This window comes from Microcebus murinus, chromosome 27, assembly GCF_040939455.1.
Source record: "Microcebus murinus isolate Inina chromosome 27, M.murinus_Inina_mat1.0, whole genome shotgun sequence".
NCBI lineage: Eukaryota > Metazoa > Chordata > Mammalia > Primates > Cheirogaleidae > Microcebus > Microcebus murinus.
Window position 1 is genome coordinate 8,561,679 of NC_134130.1, and position 22,871 is coordinate 8,584,549.

The 22,871-nt window shown below is 38.1% G+C and overlaps 1 protein-coding gene across 1 annotated transcript in view; it reads left to right on the plus strand.

Moving 5' to 3' along the window:
- NDNF (neuron derived neurotrophic factor) overlaps window positions 1–22,871 on the plus strand; it is a 43,068-nt gene that overhangs the window by 5,980 nt on the left and 14,217 nt on the right. The window contains exon 2 of the mRNA XM_012745884.2: window positions 21,442–21,630. Within this exon, the coding sequence (XP_012601338.1) occupies window positions 21,443–21,630 (188 nt within the window). The 5' untranslated portion in view covers window position 21,442. The remainder of the gene's footprint in view (window positions 1–21,441; window positions 21,631–22,871) is intronic.

The following is a 22,871-nucleotide window of genomic DNA, read 5'->3' on the forward strand; positions in this document are numbered from 1 at the left end:
ATTGCTGTACTTTCTCGAAAATATTGATATGTGTTTAAGAGAGAAAAGCTAGTGTAAAAGGGCCTGATTTGTTTTGGATTGCTTTCTTCAGTTTAGATGCTATGGGTGTTAGGTGTCTACTGGAGTGTAGGTGGTTACAATTTACAGCACATTGTAGTGAAAAGTAAACCATAGTAATCCATATACAACTTGGAGATGGCTTTGATGACTGAGTTCAATTCATATGTACACTAAGCTTGTAGGCATTGCCAAGGGGAACATTATGCATTTATTCCAGTAATGAAAGACATTTCTTGAATTATCAGCCATATAAAAAAACTCACACAACATAAACACACTTGATCCATTTGAGTTATTTTGTTAAAAAATACATCAGAAAACATATAAATACCTTTTTATGCATGATGATAACACTAGTTTATATATAAATATCATGATGTAGATCTAAATATTATGTGTATGGTGATAGCCCTCCATGTTATAATTTCATATTAAATTATAGCATTCACTAAAATTCATTGATACTGTCAAAAGCTTCAAATTTGGATTGATTCACAAGTAATTGGATCCTATGAGTGAAGAGGCATTTGTTGCCAACAGTGGTAACAGAGTTTGCTAGCTAAAACACCTGGCCAATTGGTAAAGGACAGCAGTTGTTTATCTCTTTGTTTCGTTGAGTCTCTGATAGTTAGTTCTAGGGGTGATCTGTTGAAGTTTGTCAAAATGTACTATGAAAATACATTACTTTTTTATGGAAAAATAAAACTACCTCTAAATGGAGACAAAACTGTAGCACTCTAATGATTGCAGTAGCAAGATTCACCATACTAGTAGAAGTAACAGGTGGGTCACAGGAGAGATGGCCTGGGAGATACCAGAGAAGCCACCCTGCCCCCAAATGTTACCCGGGCCTCTCAGGGTACTAAAAGACTACCTGAAAAATGATTTTTCCTTTACTTTTAAAGTAATTTTTTTATTGTCCCCTATAAATATGAAAATAGTCCTGCCATGGTAAATAGATAAACTGTTATCAGCTAATATATTACAAAGATATGTTAATAGCCAAATAAAGCCAGATAGGAATGAGGCCAGCTTAAGACAGAATTTTAAGAGAGGGGTGATATATCTATGTATATATATGTGTATATATGTATGTGTGTGTGTATACATATATTTATATCCTCTAGGCTCTACTCTTTTGGACAGTCTACCTTTAGTATATACCTGCTCTTTATTCTCTTCCCCTGATAATTCTCAGTTTTTTATATTATAAAAATATAAGTTATATCCTGATTCAGCTTCATGGGTGACTTATAGAAGGACCTGGGGCTTGGCTGAATGCTCTGGTGTCACCATCTTGAAATTCCTAATTTTTGAACAAGAGGTCTTGTCCTGGGCCCCACAAATTATGTAACCCATCCTTATTATGCCTTGGTGTGAATTAAAGATTTAAAATTTTGACGTCCAGGAAATAGAAAGTGCATTTGAGATTAACTTTGCAAGGTTAGGCCCAGTGAGTATTTGCATTTAAAACTTGTCTTTTAAGTACAATAAAATGAAAGATATGAGATACTCTTTTAAACAATTGTGGTGGAAGTTTTCCTTTGCCTCTAAAATCATACGGAATAGGTATCCAGCTTATGATAGCATCAGCCTTGTAAAGTAAAGGTCTCTGAAATGGAGTGTCCTCTTTGTTTTATTGTGGCGGACAAGATGCCTCATTATAGGGTAAGAAGGAAATATCAGAAGATCTATTAATACTTATATTCACTTTTATGTATAAAGAATGAAATCAAGTTTTTTTTTTTTTTTTTTTTTTTGAGACAGAGTCTCACTTTGTTGCCCAGGCTAGAGTGAGTGCTGTGGCATCAGCCTCGCTCACAGCAACCTCAATCTCCTGGGCTCAAGCGATCCTCCTGCCTCAGCCTCCTCCCGAGTAGCTGGGACTACAGGCACGCGCCACCACACCCGGCTGATTTTTTTATTTTTTATTTTTTTTTTGTTTTAGAGACGGGGTCTCGCTATGTTGCCCAGGCTGGAGTGCAGTGGCTATTCACAGGCGCGATCCCACTACTGATCAGCACGGGAGTTTTGACCTGCTCCGTTTCCGACCTGGGCCGGTTCACCCCTCCTTAGGCAACCTGGTGGTCCCCCGCTCCCGGGAGGTCACCATATTGATGCCGAACTTAGTGCGGACACCCGATCGGCATAGCGCACTACAGCCCAGAACTCCTGGGCTCAAGCGATCCTCCCATCTCAGCCTCCCGAGTAGCTGGGACTACAGGCGCGCGCCACCGCGTCCGGCATCGGCTGATTTTTTGTATATATATTTTTAGTTGGTCAATTAATTTATTTCTATTTTTGGTAGAGACGGGGTCTCGCTCAGGCTGGTTTCGAACTCCTGACCTCGAGCGATCCTCCCGCCTTGGCCTCCCAAAGTGCTAGGATTACAGGCGTGAGCCACCGCGCCCGGCCTGAAATCAAGTTTTATGACTATTAATAATAAACAAATGAACAAAGACACTCTTACTCAGCATATCAGATAGTCATGAAACAACAAAAAATAGAAATGGTGACAGCTTCTCTGAAGTAAAAATAATGGAAGGTAAAAATAATGACATTCTGCTGGGCATGATGGCACGTGCCTATGGTCCCAGTCGCTTGGGAGGCTGAGACAGGAGAATTGCTTGAGCCCAGGAGTTCAAGGCTATGTTGCTTTATGATCACAACTGTGAATAACCACTGTACTCCAGCCTGGGCAACATGGCAAGGTCTCATCTCTAAAAAATAAAATAATAATAGTAATAATAATAATGACATTCTAATTAGCCCCGTTCACAAAACACCGCTGATATTAACCAGAAAACGATGTGAAAGGTACAGTTTCATCCACTATAATTATGATACTCATCTCGGCATAGATTGCCTTTAAGTATTTCATATATTATATATTAATATGTATATATTTTTAAATCACAGTTCTAAGAGGATTGAAGACCACAGTGTAGACAATACATTATAGAATGAGAGGTCTTGAAAGGAGTTGAGCAGGAAGCTGAAAAATTTCCCAAATAAACTAGTTGTTGTTGTCAGGAGCATTCTTAGTTATTTGTATAAGCATTTCATAATTCCTCTGTTATCAATAAATAGATATTATATGCTGCTATGTTCTGAAAATTTCAGTATTCTGAGAGTTTAAAAAATGCTTCCCAACCCTTTTCATGTATATCATTGTATTAGTCCATTTTGCGTTGTTATAAAGGAATACCTGAGGCTGGGTAATTTATAGAGAGAAGAGGTTTATTTGGCTCATGCTTCTGCAGGCTGTACAAGAAGTATTGCACCAGCAGCTGCTTCTGGTGAAGGCTTCAGGGAGCTTCCAGTCCAGGCGGAAGGTGAGAGGGAAGCAGGTGTGTCACATGGCAAAGAAGGAGCAAGAGAGGGTGGAGGAGGTGCCAGGCTCCTGTACACAACCAGCTCTCTCATGAATTAATAAAGTGAGACTTTACTCATTATTGCCAGGAGGGCACCAAGCTACTTATGAGGGGATTGGCGACATGACCCAAGCACCTCCCATCAAGCCTCACATCCAACACTGGGAATCAAATTTCATCATGAGATTTGGAGGAGCCAAACATCCAAGCCATATTAATTGTGTTACATTTTGAAGTTTTTCTTTGAAATTTTATTGTTTTTCAGTTGTTAGTTATTAACTGATGTTGAAGTTGTTTCTGTGCTTTGAATTTTACAACAGAAATGGAAATGATTATTTATTAATAATAGTATATCTTCATATAACCCTCAGTTGTTATAGGTCTTCCACAGCCATCATTTTCCTTAATCCTCAGAGCAACCTGGTGAGGAAGATATTATATCCTCCTACTCCCGAGAAACCTGACACTCAATTTTAGTGAAGAGACTTATCTAAACTTGCAGAAACTTTTTAAATAAATTCATAAGTTTTTGGTTTCAGAAGCAAAATTGATGAAAATTTCTAAAAATTTTAAGTTGAGATTAATTGCCAAATTCATTTGCGTGGACCCAATTTGCTTAGAATGTTTTTTGCAATTTAATGATTCATAATATTTATTTAGCCTGCGTCCACGAGACCATAATTGTAGGCTGCCTATGCACTAAATGTTTGTTTTTGGTAGCAGTTAACTGATAGAGAATTTTTTTAGGGGAAAATATTACACTTTTCCACTTTTAAATCATTATTTAAGGTAAAGGAAAAACAAGCTCTCTTTGAGAGTAAAAACACTCTAGTTTTAGGCCGGGCGCGGTGGCTCATGCCTGTAATCCTAGCACTCTGGGAGGCCAAGGCGGGCGGATTGTTCGAGGTCAGGAGTTCGAAACCAGCCTGAGCAAGAGCGAGACCCCGTCTCTACTATAAATAGAAAGAAATTAATTGGCCAACTAATATATATACAAAAAATTAGCTGGGCATGGTGGCGCATGCCTGTAGTCCCAGCTACTTGGGAGGCTGAGGCAGGAGGATCGCTTGAGCCCAGGAGTTTGAGGTTGCTGTGAGCTAGGCTGACGCCGTGTCACTCACTCTAGCCTGGGCAACGAAACGAGACTCTGTCTCAAAAAAAAAAAAAACAAAAACAAAAAACACTCTAGTTTTAAATGGCGCTAAGGGCTACCAGTGATAAACAGACAAATACTGCCTCACATCTGTCCTTCCAGAAGGTCAGTCTTTTTTAATAGGGGAAGTCACTGAAAGTATAGTAGAGTTTCCATCTCGGAATATGTGTAGGTTCTGACGTAAATCTCCCCAGCCTCCCCACACCCCAGCCACCATTTGCACAAATTCTGCTCCAATGATAAAAGGCAAGCTAGGTTATCAGTTTGCTTTCTTAACCCTGCTTATAGCTATGAGGTCATCTCTTGAAATTAAATCCCTTTTCCCTTCTGTAGTCCTCTTGATTAGTCCGACTGACCAGCCATTCAAATATGAGTGTTAAAATGTTCTAAGATATGCTGTGTGTTGAGTTTGATTTCTCTCTCTCTCTCTGCACACACATGTAATAGACCCTTTAACATACCTTGGAGACAAGTTATCTGATAAAGTAAATAATAAAAACATTTTCTCTTAGTAAGTAGAGCCTAATAAGAAAATTGGGGATTAAAAAAGTAAGTTATAAGTTTATTACAGACCCATAAACCATGATATTTAAACATATTCCAGTCACATATGGTAGCTGTATAACTGAAAAATCAATAAGTTGCAGAATACCTTTTGAAATTAGTTATAATTAGTAGTAATTCACCTATACAGTTATTCTATTATTCCATTAATTATGTGGTATTCTTGAGAGGTAAGAGTTGAAGTTAGATCAGCCTAAGATTTTTAAAATGAATTATTTCAAAATATTGAATGAAATTGTATGTTTCAGTGAAATAATGAGAACTATTATAGATGTATATACAAGGATATTTCAAATATTCTAAAAGCTTAAAGCCCTTTAAAATATAAGAAAAAATAAGTTCAGACAGTAAAAGTATTTATATAGTCATATTAATACTTTAGCCACCAAATCCAATCTGTAATTTAAAAAAAATCTCTACATTTAAAGTTCATTCACACATTTACAAAGCAATGACAACCACCAGGCAGTTTTGAAACCTCTTTTTCTCTTGGCAGGTTCTATTTTGTGTAATGACCACTGAACATGGTCGACCCCAACACCCACAGCTGCAGCTTTTTCCTTAGCGCTTCCTTTAAAAAAAAACAAAACAAACCACACCTAACTGTGTATCTTACTTCCTTGCGGGGAGAAGGATGACATAATTGTGGGTCTGAATTCCCACACTAGGTCAGTATTTGTGGTTTGTCATCTCTATAATTGTTGTAGGTTTATATGCTTGTATCATTTCATCATAATTTGCTATAAACTCATTATTAAAAATGACTGTGGGGTCTGTCTTTACTGTTTGGCTTTTGAAAGTGTCCTTTTCTTTAATCATCTCTTAATCCAGCAATAATAATGCAGAATAACCCAGGAACTGATCCTGCTCCTCCGTGCGTTAATTCAACACATGCCTCTGAAATCCTTCGCTAGATCTAGGGCCTAAGGAGCCTGAACGTGCTCACCTTTGAAGCAGTTTTAATCCAGTTTTGTTTATTAAACAACATAGATGTCCTAAGATATAGTGTAGCAAAGCTAAAAAATATTAAGAGTTTACTGTTGTTGATGTGATTATTTTTAAAAATCTAACGTCTTGGCCTTTCCTTTGTTCTTCTTTCTAGTCAGTCTCTAATTGGATAGGGTCCTAACGTCTTACCTTAGAGGTTAGGTAAATAAAGGTAGAATAATCTGATGCTGAAACTCCTTATATCTCCGTTTTAAGAGCAAGTCAAAACATGTCTTTTGCTGTTGAATAAAATTTTGCAACCAGTTTGAGAAACTGGCCTACACCATTGGAAGATAAATAGGACCTTTTTAGTTTTAAAAGAGCACTCACATCATTATTTCATTTAATCTTATAACAATCCTGGGAATAATTGTCTCCATTTTGTAGATGAGGTAATTGAGATTGAAAGAGATTAAAAGACTCAAAGTACAAAAGCAGATAATGTGATAATGGTTTAGTTAGGACTTTTTCAACTCAGAACTTCTTACTCTGAGTGATCTTTTTTGTTTTGCTTTGGCAGCCTTTTAACTGTACCAAAATTTGAATGAATGAATGAATGAATCAAAAACATAAAATAAAAATTGCATGATAGTGGAGGATGGAAAAGAGTGAAGAGCAGACAAAAATTAAATTCGGGTGTTGGCAAGAACATTCAATCCTGAATTGACAGGAAACTAAGATGTAGGACGAGCTCACCTGAGACCTTGAGACATGAGCTAGGAGAGAATGAGAGGGAATAAAAAGGGAAGTGATATGTTAACTATACTTTCTTCTGTGTTCTCCATATTACTAGATTGTTAGGAACCAGTGTCGTTGGAGAATATTATCTAATCTTTCCAAAGACATGTCTTTGTTTTTATGGGGGTGGAGGGGGACTTAGATTGTATAAGAGGGCTGGTAGAATAAATACATATTTGAATTTTAAATTATTTCTTTTTGCTAAAACATAACAACTACATACTTATGTACCTTCTCCTTTTTTCTTCTTCTTTTTTTGTCTGGAAATAAGAGTATTTCCAGGGCATGGAAAGGGTTTAACCATTTTAACTATTTAAGATCCCTGGTATGTCTACTCATTTATCTCTGGATTATATTATCTTTATTATAGTTATTTTTAAATTACTACTTTGGTTATATCATGTGCTTTGGCACTGGAGCCCACCACAAACTCTCTTTGGTAATAGATAGGCTTTAGTGCTGACATATCAAAAAAACTGCTTGTAGAAGGGGAGGAGAAAATGAAGCTTGAAAACCATCAGTTATTTGGGAAAAAATGGGATTAGGCCCACGGAATGAAGCGTCACTTTTTAAATATGTGGTGTTTGTTATTCTATGGTAGTAATAAATGGTTTCTTCTTGATAGCATTTTATTTATTAGTGTCTTTCCAAACTCCATTAAGTATATGAACAAATTAGAAACTTTGGTGTAACTTTGAATCTTGTCTCTTGAATGATCCACTAGTCGATTACTGGGCTTTCAGAGAAATAAGAACTACTCAAGGGGAATGGACTTCTCTTTTATATAATAAGGTAGAGAAAAGAGATCACTGTGAAATAATGTGGATATAATAATAGTTCTCTTAACAAAAGGAAGAAAGAATGTGGACAATCTCTATTTCATCCATTCTTCTCCCTAAATAGATGCCTAAAATATTAAATATTAAACATTGGTAATGAATGAAAATTAGAGATAAGAATGTTTGAACAACCAAAATCCTGGAGGTGAAAATTGTAGTGCTGCTACTATTAGGTGATAGGTCTTAATATTTGGGGAGTTTGGAAATAAAAATACATGAGAATAATAGGGTTGCAAGCGACAAAGCCATCTGTAACCTGGCTACTCGAAGTGCAGTCCATGAACTGTCAGCATCTACATCTCCCAGGCACTTGTCAGAAAGGGACCATTTTCAAGGCCCACCCCAGACCTATTGAACAAGAAACTGCATTCTAATGGAAAAACTGGGTGATTTGTGTGCACATTAAGGTTTCAGAAGCACTATTCTATACCAGGCCTGCTCTTAGGTCAGAATGTATCCCAACCAAGTCAAAATTTACACATTTTCAGAGGGAAGAGGCCCTCCTGAGTAATGCACTATGTTTATCCTTACCAGGACATTTTTGTATTCTTAAGGATGGAAAAGATGCGTCCTTATAGTATGACCCTGGACCATCCATCATGTACCATCTGTCTATGGCAGCCATGCCAGTGGGTGTCTACTATATTCCCCCCAAAAGATTAAAGACTCACTTCCAAACTGTTCAGGTTTTACACAAAACCCTATTAGAAGTTGAGCACCCATAAAATTGTCAAAAGCATCCATACCTTATTTCCTATTTAGCCTATGTTATCTCTTAGTGGAACCAGTTCCATACACCAGCAATAATAGTCAATTTGAATATTTTTGTTTTCCTTTTATTCATTGCACTCCTACAAAATGTCATGAGCACATGCTTGATGTTGGCTCTGTGATCAGCATTATAATTTGGAGACCTAAACAGGATTCTATTTCTGCCTTGGTGACCTCAAGAATGTGTACAAGCAGAATTTAAGATGCTCTTGAATAGAAGAGTAAACACAGAAAAGTACACAGCTAAATGTTCCTGTTATTGTAGATGCTTGAGTCATAAAGAATGAGCAGGAGTTTGCCACCCGGAGAAGCAGCAAGGGCCCCCTAGCAAAGGGAGTGGCCTATGGCGAGGCCAGAGGCACGCTTGGGACTGCGAAGCAGGGTGCGAAGAGGTTTTAGGAAATGAGTTTGGGAGAGTGTGTAGGGTCGAGGGAGGGTAAAGGACCTTGTAGGCCATAGACTTCATCCTGTGGCTAATAGGAAGCTATCTGACTTTTTTTTTTTCCTAGCAGAAGAGTAAAACAGATTTTTGTTTATAAAGGTACCCATGTGAGTACTGTAGAAAATAAAGGAGAGATGTTGGAAATGGGTGTGAGAGCAGTTAGGTGAGTCTTAGTAAGTGGACAATTGGAAGAGTGGGAAATTTGAATAGAGAAGGGAGGACGAATTTGACAGAATATGAGGAAAGTAGATTGGCTGCATTTGACGGTTCACAGGACACGGGGATTGAAAACTGGATAACGCCAAGGCCCCTTCCTAGTTTAATGATTGTGCCGCTGCAGGAGCATGTCCTGATTTTCAGGCAGCTTCATCGTTAACCCTGCAGCAGCCTTGTTAGGAACTACTGTTGTATTTCAGTCAACAAACATGGAAACTGAGGCTGGCAGTGCGTCTGTAATCTGCCCACGGTCACAGAGGTATGGAGCCGTTCTGGCAGAGGAAAGAATGGAGCTCAGATTCAATTCAATCCTCACCCTTGAGTCTGGCTTGGAGGGGCCTGCGCTGAGTCATTTCACACTGTTGAGGGTTGGGTGTCCGCGTTTCAGGAAGAAAATGGGTCCAGCGTTAGATCAGCCTTGAGCGTTTGGTAAATAGCCACCCCTGGCTTCCTTGCACAGTCCAGACACTTGAGAGATTTTTCTGTTGGGAAATATTTCAGACTGCTTTGCTCTCTGCCAGTAGCTTCTTGAAAGCATTGTAATTCAGCAAATATTTATCTAGTGCCTACTTTATGCTAGAAAACTAAAAACAGCTACGTAGGTGATCTAAAGATAGCTAAGGAGTAATTTTTGCTCATAAACTTATGTCATGTAAGCCTCATGGAGATCTTTTCTATAGGGACGAGAAAAAAATATATTAAAAAAAAAAACTGTAATTCAAATAAGATAAAGTACCATAAGAAACAAAGACTCTGGTTTCACCAGAGGACTGTGATTCTACCTTATCGGCCTCTGGGGCTTCCAGGGGACTTGCAATAGGCACTTAATAAAAAACACTAGTCGACTTATTGACAGTGTATAGGGAAAGCTCAGATAACATATCATCTAAGTAAACACCACACTGCCACAATCCCATTAAGAATCTCCCCGGAGATTTTATAGCACTCTTTTTTTTCGTTTGTCACTCTGGAAAGTCAGGAAGCATCCTTCCTCTGTTGGGACACCTCCTACTTTTCAAACTCCTTCCTTCAGTGTAACGGCTTTGCTAGGTAAGTCTTTACGTTACTGAGCTCAGTCTCCTTCCCTTAAAAGCCATGCTGGCCACTAGGACCAGTTGGGCTAGATCTCTAACACATCTCCCATCTGACAGTGGGCCTCAAAGCATCTGCTGTCTTCCCTGGGGTTAGCACAGGCCAGTTATTCCCCACTTGATATGACTGCCCGGGCCACAGTGAGCCAGCGCCTATGTCCTGGTCCCTGTGGCTTGGCAGTGTGTCTTTCTGGATGGCTTATGGTTGCAGTTAACCCACAGGTGAGATAGATTCCCAGGTGTGACGTCTGGGTGAACACTGTCTTTCCTCTCTCTCTCTTCCTCAGTGTCCTCAGCTGTTAAAAGTCTCCTCTGGTTCTAACATCCTGTGGCTCTGGATGGCTTACTTTTCATCCAAGCCTCTGCTGAAATGTTACTTCCTCAGAGAGGCCATCTTTGACCACTCAGCCTAGAAGGGCTCCTTCTCCCCCAATGCACTCCTCTCCGTAATTCCCCTCCAGCCTGTTAGCCAGTGTTGTTTTCTTTATAGTACTCATTGCTCTCTGGAATCATTGTATGAATTGCCTTTCCTTGTTTACGTGTTCATCATCTCTCTAACCCATGAGCATAGGCTCTGCAGGCTCATGATCTGCACACATCTTGCTTGCTGGTGTGCCCACAGCGGCTTGGGCAGTGTTGGCACTGAGTGAATACCCAGTCAGCAGTTGTCCAATCAGCCGGGAGCCCTCCGATCCCTCCATGCTTGCTTTTTGAAAAGTTTCTGTTGTTACTGCCTCCTTGGTGGGCATCGCTGCTTATTACGTCACTAGAAACTAGGTTATAAAAGATTTCTTTGATCCGAACTTTAGGGAGGGTGCAGCCCATATGTTTAGCAGACAGAGCTGGCAGGACCGCCAAAGCAGTTTTTAAAACCAAATTTGTCATAAGAACAGGAATATCTTTGAGCTTGAATCATTTAAGTACCTTGTTTTGTTAATGTGGTGAGTAGAGCTAGAAAGGCCTTTTGAATTTTTAAGATCCTTTGAGAAGACAGGACATAGGACTTGAGACAGGATAGATGGAAGTATATAAAAATTCAAGGTTGTTACTGATGGACGAATGAAAAGATGGGTAGTTTTTTAGAAACTTTTTTTCCTGCTATAGTATTCTGTTTTTGGTTTTCAGTTTTATATCCTTGCTGTCAGTAACAAACAAAATTAATAATGATCTCAGTTCAGAAGATGGAGTGATTATTCAGTTTGGCCCATTAGTTCATCCGTATTTAATGAGGACTTAACATGTATACTATAAAATGTATGAAGAGATTGTTGATTTTTCTCCTTTAGGGTGTAATATTTCCCAGCTTGACTTCCATCCTAAGGACACTGCCTGTCACTTCTTTTCTCTTCTAGCCCGTGTTTCTCACCTGTCTGGTTCACTCCATGAACAACCTGTCTGCATCTTCGTTGCTCAGGCCTGTGCAGCCACCTGCAGTCCCGATTATTCCATTGACTTTAGGATTCCTCACTGATGCTGCTGCTTTCCAAAACCGTGCCTAGAAGCCTAAGTTATATGATTTTGGCAGGTGTGTGTTTGTCGGAAGGCTCATGGGTTTTAATCATCTTGTTTGGACACAGCTTATGAATATGTCCAGTCACATATACCAAATAGGAATATTTTCTTGTCAGATTTTCTTCATAACTTCTGTATGTCTTTCTCATGCTGTTTCCTTCTTACTTGCTATAAACTACCACTTTCCAGAACTAAACTACAGCTTTGAACTTATTCCTCCAGGTGCTTTTGACAAATTAGTTGGCCTCTAATATTGTACATTCTTTCATTTGAAATGTAAGTTCAAAGAAGCAGGTTCGGGGGGGCAGGGATGTACTTACTGCCTTTTTCCAGTATGTCGCACCAGCCTTCCCTGCACCTGGCAAACCCCATTTCCCACCATGACAGTGGGAATCAGTACCTTTATTTTTTTAACCCACACATTTTACTGCTTTCCGCCTTGGCCTTTCCTCCTTGATGTTTCTCATCACCTAGGGAGACTGCCTTTCTCTTTGCTCCTCTGCTCTGACAACTTATTAAGTTTAATAATTAGTTTTTAAAATGGCATCTAAAATGGCCAGCTATTCATAATTTATTTGATGCCACCTGGAAATTCTGCTTGACAAATTTTATTTCTCTCTGATTTCATTCATTACTTATGTTTTATCACTTTATTGTATGTGTGTTCTATAATCAGCGTGTTATTTTTGATTCCTCTCTTTTCCTCACTTTCTGCCAACAACTCACCTGCATGCTCTGGTGCCCCAATCTGTAAAACACATCCCAGTTTTCTCCATTGTTTTCCATTTCCTCTACAAACTTTAGGCCACCACCATCTCTACCTTGGACAACTGCAGTAGCCTTCATCTGATCTTTTTGCTTTTACAAAGATGAGGTTGTTTTTCATTTCTGCAATTTCCCTGAAATATGTTTTCTACACCATAGAAAAAGTTATTCTTAAAAAAACATGGATCATATCATGGCCCTGATGGGATTAAAGGGCTTTCCATCACACTCAGAATATAATCCAAACTCCTCAATATGGTTGCAGAGCTCTATGTTGTCTGCACTTTACCTTTCACTCTCCCTCTCTCCCACTCTGTCCTCTGATGCCCTTTCCTTTTGTTAATACCCCAAGCTTAATGCCACCCCAGGGCCTTTGCATCAGCTGTTTCTCCCCCAGAATGCTCTTTGTCATACATTTGCTTCACTGGCTTCCTGTTGTCTTTCAGACCTCAGCATAAATGTCGTTTCCTCCAAGAAATCACAAAAGTTTTTCACACAAGCCTATTTTAATTTTTTGCATAGCTACCAGCTACCAGTTTTTTCTTATTTGTGTATCTGTTTATGTGTTGTCTCTCACTCCCACTAGAATGTCAACCTCACGAGGTCATTGCTGTCCCTAAAAGAGTGCCTGGTAGGGACTCGTTATACAGATGTTGAAGAAAAAAATAATGAATGAGTGAATATACTGACATTATTGGATTCTGCTACCTGGATATATAAGTTTTGTCTTTATAAGTAGATGTTAAATTCCTAAGATATTTCTTCTGAGCCCTCATATCATCCAATTCAGTTTAAAGTATGGAGTCAATTCTTAGCAAACTCTCATTCTTTTGATTTTAGCTGTTTGGGCCATATTTGGTTCTTGGTATCCTAAGGAATCTATGCAGTAGTTCAATTCTTGGCTAACATGGCTATAAAAATCTAATTTGTAGGTGCTACATACAGTGAGGACTCAGTATTTGTTTGTTGACCATGACAATTCATGCCTCCCCTTCCAGGGTGGCGTGTGCTGTTGCTAAATGCTATGGCATGCTGCCATGCTCCATCGTAGCTAAATTTCAGTAGAGAATGAGGTGTGCGGTTTGTAAACCACTTTGGGAACATTGCGCAGGAAGTCATTTTCATTTTGTGGCAGATCAACAGGAAATAAGGCTTACTTGCCAAACAAAAGCAAGAAAAGCAACCAAGCATATTACTCTTCCCTTAGGGGCTTTCATAATTCCAGCAATCTTCAGTTTCTCCTAAAATAGTGGAAGTTATCCCAGCTATGTCACTTGTCACATGACATTTTGATAGGAAGAAGGTATTCAGTATTTTGTGCCCGTTTTTCTTTGCTTTATTTTATACATTGTTTCTGATATCTTCTAATCGCCTATCAGGTGCATTTTGGGAGATTTACTCCTTCCTTTAATACAATGGGTCGGGCTTTCTGGATTAAAGACTATTCCTATCTGTGATGCATTTGTTTGGCCATTGCTATTATTCGTTGTTCTTTTGACAGTAGTGATAATGGGAGTACAAGATACTTACTTTAAAGTCTGATCGTATTTTAAGTGATCTCCTTCTGTAAGGTTGGCCATCCTTTAAAACAGGATGCCCTAACCTCAGCCCCGTCATGAACTGTGCACTGTGAGAGTCAGAGGGAGTGGATGACAGAATGGAAAGTTTATCTAACTCCTTGGCATGTTTTAATTTCACATTGTTTATGTTAATTTAATTTCCTTCCAGAATGAAAGTTGGCAGCCATTTAGGGAAGTGCTAGAGAAGCCTGGAGTCATTGCAGTTGAAATGCATGTGAAAATTCCTAATCCACAGATTATTGACATAATGAACTTGAAAACCCTTAATCATCATGCCATTACGTACTGATAGCCTGCATTTAGAGAGCTTTAGCCCATGGGTTTTATGCATCATGTCAGCTCTCCTTTGTTGGGTTAGGTAGAAATTGTCATGTTTCACCTGCACTCCACAGGTAACTGCAGAATGAGGGCTCACCTAGCAGGAGCCAGAAACCACTCCTTTGGGCAGACCAGGAGCTGTTTACTTCTACCTACTTCATTTCTCCCTTTTCACATATGGAAAGATCAGACTACGATATGCTATATTTCTCTCAAATTTTTAACTGTCTCAGAGGATTTTTGGATTTTTAAGAACATCCAACGTTAGTTCAGTCAATGTTTTCATTGTTTGCAAAAAACAACAAAATAAAACAACTTCTAAGAATCCAGCTTTGTTTATTGCTGCATTTTTGCCTAGAGGGATTCTGTTTATCCAAGCTGGCAAATGGTGGGCATTCCAAGGCCGAAGTGCACAGAGCCCTTGCTTTCTTGCTGCTCAGTGAGTCATGGCAAATAGAGGGACCCTGCCTGCTACCAAAACTACATTTTTTTCTTTGCAGTTAGATCATATGCTTCAGATTTATTATCAGATGTGGCATGGGTGATCCAAACAAAAACAAACGCCCTTGAGTTTCAACTTAGAAGTTCTAAAGACTAAATATATGCATTTAAAAAGGAAAAGAAAGTAACAGAAATCTCTGTGGCAGACCATTCCTTGAAATTATTCTCACTAAATTATAATCGTGCACTTTCCACTCTGTAATTAAACACTGGATTTCATTTATTCCAGATGCATTTGCTTCAAGTAAATCAGAATTCCCATCCTTCTTTTTGGTCATTGTGAATTTATTTCAGTTTTGTGGCCTACACATGATCAGGCACATTGGGTAGTTTTTAAGTGAATCTTAATGATACTATGGGTTGTTTTTTTAAAAATATAAATTATATACTTTGTGTTGTATTTATACAGATGAATCTGACTTTAAGTTTTATAATACGTAATGTTTATAAGAGCTTTGACAAATATGCTCATGTTTCTGCAAGTAACTTACAGGACCTTGGTTGTTGGTGGTAGAGGGTTGGAGGAATTTGCTTTGACGTATGATCACAGGTAGATAGAACTGTTGGCTGCTGTTCTGAGGAGTCTACAGTGCTGAGAAAGGTCATAATGGCTTCATTTATATCATACCTTCTATTCAGAGAGCCTCACACAGTGATATGAAAACCCAAAGGAACCTTTTATTTACTACATTTGCAAATTCCTTGCATTGGTGAGTTAGTATAACTAAACAGCAGTCTATAAATATTAAAGGCAGGCTTTCTAGTGGTTTGAAATGTTTCCTTACTCTTAAGACAGGATTCTCAATAGTTATTCATGGCAAAAGCCATTTAATATATTTTTAAGTAGTAAAAATTAACCAGACTTATTTACTTATTATCATTATTTATACAATTTCAAATAATAAATGTTTATGTTCGCTAAGTGAACCTGTGGTTTAACCAAGATTGGTAAATTGACTAGTTGATCATATGTAATTGCTGATGAATTTTGCAAAATGACAGTGGTGGAATTGCTGCAGCTCTCCTGGGGCAAGTTTAATTTGCTTTTACGTATACTGTGCTTTTTGTGGTCATCCTGGGTATTTAATTGACACGATGGTAAATTATTCAAGCTTCTTTTAATTTTTTGTTTTGCTTACCATTGACCGTTTTACAATTCACAAGCGTTTCCATAGGTTTGTGGGAAAAGGATATGCCAGGTGAGTTCGACCATTTAACTACACTAAAGGTTCCTCCATAGAATAAGAAGTTGAAATTGATGCTGAAAATTATGTCTTAGAATTATTTGTACATTTTTAGTTATCCATCATTTGCTCTACTCCCTACTCCTTGCAGAACAATGCAAATGCTTTGTATCTATTCACTGGCATTTATTTCAAAACCGAAGGAGTTGAGGGGGAGAAACAGCTCCCATCATCAAAGTCCTCAAATATTAAAAAGAAAACCATTCTCCACATATGTATCTTAAGCTCTGTAGTGCTTACCAGAGAGGGGGCAGCAAACATTCTGTTTTTATATTTAAATGACTCTTCTTTGGGGACTATTACTCATTTACTCATTTACTCTAGCATCAACGAATTGGATTCATAATGTTTCTAAATATTTTGACCGAAAAAATATGTGTGTGTGTATATACATGTATACTATATAAACTAATTATATTTATTTACTTTGAGGTACCCAAGCCCATCTCTACCTTTGTAAGTGGAGAACACACTAATAATCTCTAATTATATTTCAGAAATAATTTCTCCTTTTAATCTAGGACACATGGACATTCCAAAGAACAAAACTATCTCATGTCACAATAATCTATTTTCCAAAGACTGAGGTGTATCAAATCATTAGGTCATTTTTCTTTTCTCATTTCAGTCTTGGCAGGGTCTGAGGGCACGTGCCAAACATGAAGAAGGCTTTTGGCAACATGAGCAATATCAGAATTTTAGATTAGTGTCTGTGTGCTTGATTCATCAGAACATTTCAGTTGAAACAAAGTTAATCTCCTCAGTAATAGGATAACACCACCTAGTTTTTCTGGGTTGTGAATAATTGTGCAACCAAATTGATTGATCTGCATAGTAAAATAAATATATTTGTAATTACCCTAGCAACTTGCTACTTGCGTTTGAACTAGAGCCTAGGTACTGGAAAGATAGTAAGATTTCTTGCTGTAAAGACTCATTTCCTACATTACCTACCAAATGGCCATGAAAAGAGATATAGTACTGAATGTGAAATTTGGATTAATGTTATTTAATTTGAACATTAAATCTAAATAAGCTCTGGATACCTAGAAATAACAAAAAGAAACGAGAGGAAAAGTTATGCCATTAGAGGGCACTTTTGTAATCTTAGAGAGGTTTGTTCTTATAAACTGACTTAACCAAGACTTACGTTAAAGAATGAATTTTCAGGTGTTTATTTAAAGTGAGTAATTCTTAAACTAAATGTCTGAGAGAGAATATTTTATGGTAGGGAAAAAATCTATAAAATCTTAAAACTACCATTTAAGTAATATTTATGTAAAGATTCAATTTTTGATCAGTGAATATAAGTTGTAAAAATACACACACAATGTGTCTGCACAGTAGTGTTTTGATTAGTTATATTCATTGCCTATTTTAAATACATTGTGTTAAAAATATTCTGCCTGTAACCTCATCAAGTTGAACAAATGGTTAATGATTCCTAATATTCAAGTTTTTCCCCAATAGTAGTTGAATATTATTATTAATAGAGAACATCTTGGAAACCATAATCTGACAATATAAATTCTTGCATTTTGGACCATACTAATTTTAAACACTTTTCTGAAAAATATCTGTTTTGTCCGTAACTGGTTTGGCAGTTAAGATGGTTAAAACTATTTCAGAAACAAAAAATGTGACCTGATAGAATTTTAGTTGGGGAAATATGACATTTTGGCAAAGCAAAAGATAAAGTTGAGTCTGTTCTCTATTGGTGGTAATCTAAATTAAAATGTCTACCTTAGCCAATAAAGTAGGTAAACCAGTAAAATATGTAAGTAAAAGCTTAGTGTCAAGAACTGTGAAGAGTTTGAGATTTTATTCCACTTGCAAACTAATAAATGTTTGCCATAGTTTCATGGATGCTGGAAGAATGAATGCTACTCCTGGGTCAGAGACTACGAACGTTATTACTTAGAGCAGTAGCAGTAGGCACAGTACCATGATTTTCTCCCTGACCCCCCCCCCCACCCCACCCAATTCCCATAGGATGATGCAAAGAGGACAGATGGCCCCAGCCCATGCAGTGGGTTTGTTGTAGAAGAGAAGCTCTGAGTTTAGGGAACCCAGATCTTTTTTTAATGGGTAACAGTTATGCCTGCCCTTTGCTCTAAAGACTCTGCCTTCCAAGGCTGTTCACTATACAAACATCCTGGAAAAGATAATGTGGAACAAGGGCAGTCAGTACTTCTGCTCCCAAGATAGGCAAAAACAAACACAGAGATACCTAACACTTACTCTCATAGTCTTATAATTTGAAATGTTAACTAATATTATATTGCTAAGTAGCTGATGTAGAGAATATATAATAATCAGATTTACCATATCTTAAGTCACCCATAGTACATAGTTTATATTTTTACATCATATGGTATTTGCTATGTGGCCTTACCTTTCTAAGCCTTGGTTTGATTATTTTTAATATGAGAAAAATGTAGCACCTACATCACAGGGTTGTTGCTGGCGTTGGATGAGATTATATATATATATATGTATGTATAACTTAGAAGAGTGCCTGGCATGCAGCATGTACACAACAAAGTTTATTAATATTGTTGTTATATCAAAATTCATCTTTTATAATTAGCTGATTTAATAAAGACAGCTTTTTTCCCCCCCAAAAGCAGCTGAGGATGCTGGGAAAATTCCTACCAATCATGACTAGCTATATCTCTGTCTCTGGGGCTGACCCACATATCCCAGGTATCCAGAGGCACTGGCCACTGGTCCTGCTAAGTTGCACAGTGGCACAGCTGCGGTTGGCAAGTCTGTGGGCAAACACGGGGCCTCATGACCTGAACCTGCCCTCGAGTGGTGGCTCTGGGGCGGAAGTGCCTGAGCACTGCACACTCACGTGCTCCCATGGCATGTTTGCTCTGCGTTCCTAACAAGTACAGAAAGCCACATCCTAGCTGTTTCTAGAGAGACTTTTTTTTTAATCGTCTGGCCTCTTCTGCTCTCAGGAGGCTAGAGTTAGGAATGGTACTACAAAGAGAAGTGACCTGAATGTGTTTGATTTTGTTAGAATAATAAATATTTCTAAACACAGGCAGCATATCAAATGCTACTCAGATTTTCCATTTCTCTTAGCTCTAGGCAAAGGGGGAGCAGGAGTCGGGGACGGGGGTGGTGAGTAGAGGTCCTGTGGGTTCAGTCGACCATTGTCCCTGTTTGGCCTTGATTTTGGTCCATCCAGTCATCTTTTGTAGACATAACCCTTGTATACTCTTAGTAACTCGCCTGAGCTCCCACTTACAGCCCCAAATCCCCATGAGTTTCTCTTTGACAGTCATCTGGAGGTTTGAGGGACAGATTATCTGGAGGAAATTTAAGGCAGCCTGGTCTTATTCCTAAACTGGGATTAGGAATTCCCCTAAATTGGGAAGAGGAGTTTAATAGTCACAGAGTTGCTTCTCGTTAGAGATCACCTATCCAGACCCTTTACAGACTGAGGCCTGGAGTGGTTAACTGAATTGTTTAAGATCATACATCTAGTGAGGAACTGAAACTATGCATCAAGTTTCTTAGCTCTCAGTTGAATTTTCTTTCAGTTGCAATACAATTAAGAAATAACAATGGGAAATAAAAACCTCTGTAAAAAATTATTGGGCTGTCTTGAGAGATATTAAAAAGGATGAAAGTTCTGGCTCTTCAGTCAAATCCACCTGGATTTGTGTCCTTTCTCTGCCTACATGATGAAGGTTTGTTCTTACACAATGGTAGCCCCACTTTACAGGGTTATTGTGAGGACTAACAGTAGGAAGGCAGTGAGTGATGTGCTTTGTACATGGTAACTAAATCACTGCAGGTATTTTGTATGGAAAGCTGCAGAACACAGGGCAGAAAACATATTTGGAAAAAAGAAGTTAAATACTTTTGAGCAAGCTCATGGTAAAAAAAAAAACTACTTCTCATGTCCTCATTATAAACAAGAAACAGTTTATTCCTTTCAAAAATATTTTTAGTTGTCCCGATCTATTTTTGGTAGCATTCAAAGAAAGATGAAATTAAAGTCCAATGATGTTTTAAGTAGAGGTTAATTATTCTTATCTGTAATACTGTCTATTGAAAAATAAAACTGGCATTCACCTCATCTTGAATAATCACAAATGTTTGCATTTGGCTTTCTCACAATTTAAAGTACTTAAATATGAAAACACTGTATTTCTGTAATGCATGAAATCTCTGATGTAAGTAAAGTGAAGAAGGTAGGGGAACATAATTCCTTACATAGCTCTTCCTGTGAGGAGAACGTGTACCAAATGATGCGGGAAGGCACATTCTTTCCCTCGCGCGTGACACGCCAAGAACTTGGGCACCTCAGTGTCGTTAGTGCTGAGCTATGTAGAAGCTGGTGTCTGACAACATCTCTACAGCGATGTGTAGTACAGTGGTCCATAATTACAGGTTTTTGATGAAAGTCCGTGGCAAATGCCAAAATGTAACTCAGTGAAAATGCTCTGCTAGAGATTAAGACAAATGGTCTACATATATGACTTTCCAAAGATCTGACTTGATCTGAAAGTGGGAGCCGAGCCCACATTCTAATATCGTAGGTGTGTGTATATCCACGTTGTGTTGAAGGGTCTGGGGACTCTGTAACAGCTAGACATCAGCAAGTAACTCACCTTGTGATTTTGGGCAAATTGCTTAACCTATGAGGGAGTTGAACTTCATAATCTCTAAAAATCTCTAATATATGAAATTTGATCTTGGAATAAGCATAATACTATATATGTATAATCCTTAGTCTAATTTTAAGGAAGAATAGAAATAACTGTACAGGGATAATTTTCTGGCTCTCGGTGGGTCTCTGTGACTTATGTTGAATGCAGTAGTTGGGCAGTGTCGGCAATTAGCAGCTTGGCTGCAGAGCAGTGATGCCAACGAACCATCGCCATAGCTTTTATAACAGCTGAAAGAACTCACCCTAAGTGACCATTTTAGTATAAGCTTTGACACATTGATATAACATTGTCCATTAATGTCCATATAGGCTTCCGCCTCGGTGAAGTGAAGATTTTCTCTGAATACCCAGGGAAGTTAATGCACCAAGAATCCTTTCATTTCAGCATTTTTGTTATGTTTGAAATTCTGGCGAATTCATTCTCAACCTTGTAAAACAGTTTGAAGAAAAAGACTAGGAGAGTGGCCTTCAAGGTCATGTGCATGCATTCAAAATATATGATATGTCCCCAGGTTTCCATCAAAACTAAAATAATGTGAACCCTTTAGCAAGTTTTGCCTACAAAACTAACATAAGCGATCACTTCTGTTGCCCAGGATGGTGCTGCTCCACTGGTGTCTGCTGTGCTTCCTGTTACCCCTTGGCTCAAGGACCCAGAAGTTACCCACCCGGGATGAGGAACTTTTTCAGATGCAGATCCGAGACAAGGCATTTTTTCATGATTCATCAGTAATTCCAGATGGAGCTGAAATCAGCAGTTATCTCTTTAGAGATACACTTAAAAGGTATTCTCCCTGCAGTACTTTCTTTATCAAAAATCTCATAAAAGATGCTTCCAAAAAAGAAAACCTTTTAGACTTAGTTTAGGTAATTTGCAAACCAACCTATGAATGGTGTTACTTATTTTCTCTAAGTAAGAAAGAAAAATGGCAATGCAACTTCTAATCATTAAATGGAGCTGTTTGACTCTTGCTGATTGTGATCTCCTTTTGGGAAGAGGAGGCAATCCTTGCATTTCTTGCATTTTAGAATGGTTATTTTCTTATTTTCAGGACAGTAGGAAATTTCTAAGAAGGCCCCTGTAGGACTAAAATGAAATTAATTGAATATATGATTCTTCAAGGGTTTGCATTAAGTTTTATATGGATAATATTTCTTTGATGAATCTGATCAGATCCTGAGGGAATCAAACCAGTGATAAAAAGCTGACATTGTTCATTTACTTTTATGCCATCATCAAAAAATTGGGCTTGTATATGTTTCTAAATATTTTGACCTTTAAAAATTATATTCCTATCATATAAATAAAATATGTTTTACAAACTAATTAAATAAAGTTACTTATTTTGCAGTGCTCAAACCCCTCTCTACACTTGTAGAACACATGGTTACTCTTTGGATAATTATATTTCAAACCCAACTTTTCCTTTTAACCTGGAGCACATTGACATTCCAAAGGATAAAACTGTCTCACACAGTCAGTAATCCATTTTTCGAGGATTGAGGTATCTCCCACCATTGGGTTATCTTTTCTATTTTGACCAGGAGTAATGGAAGGTCACACTCTGAATCTGTTCAATTTAATGGTCCACGGATATCCCTATCTGGTCAGTCTGAATGGTGCTCGGTGATGAGTTTTCCTACTTTGACTGAAGTGACCTATTGTTTAGGTAGCATTTCAGCATTGCCTGAGTGAAATTATTTATATGAATAAATGCAGTGGACTAGGAACTGACTTGTCATGAATCTTTAAATGACATTCATGAGAGGGAAGGCATAAAACAAAAGGATAATCCCATAGAAGGAACTTGCTGTCTTGGTCCTTACTAAGACTCAAGTCTGTGAAAATAGAAAAGGGAATACAAAGTAGTCCTATTACTGCAAGTTAACCTTAACTATTAACTGAGTTCTCCCATGCTAGGACTAACCAGGCTCGACCCTGCTTAGCATCCGAGATCAGACAAGATTGGGCGCATTCGGGGTGGTAGGGCCTTCACGTTTTGTGTCTGCCCATAGCCCACTCATC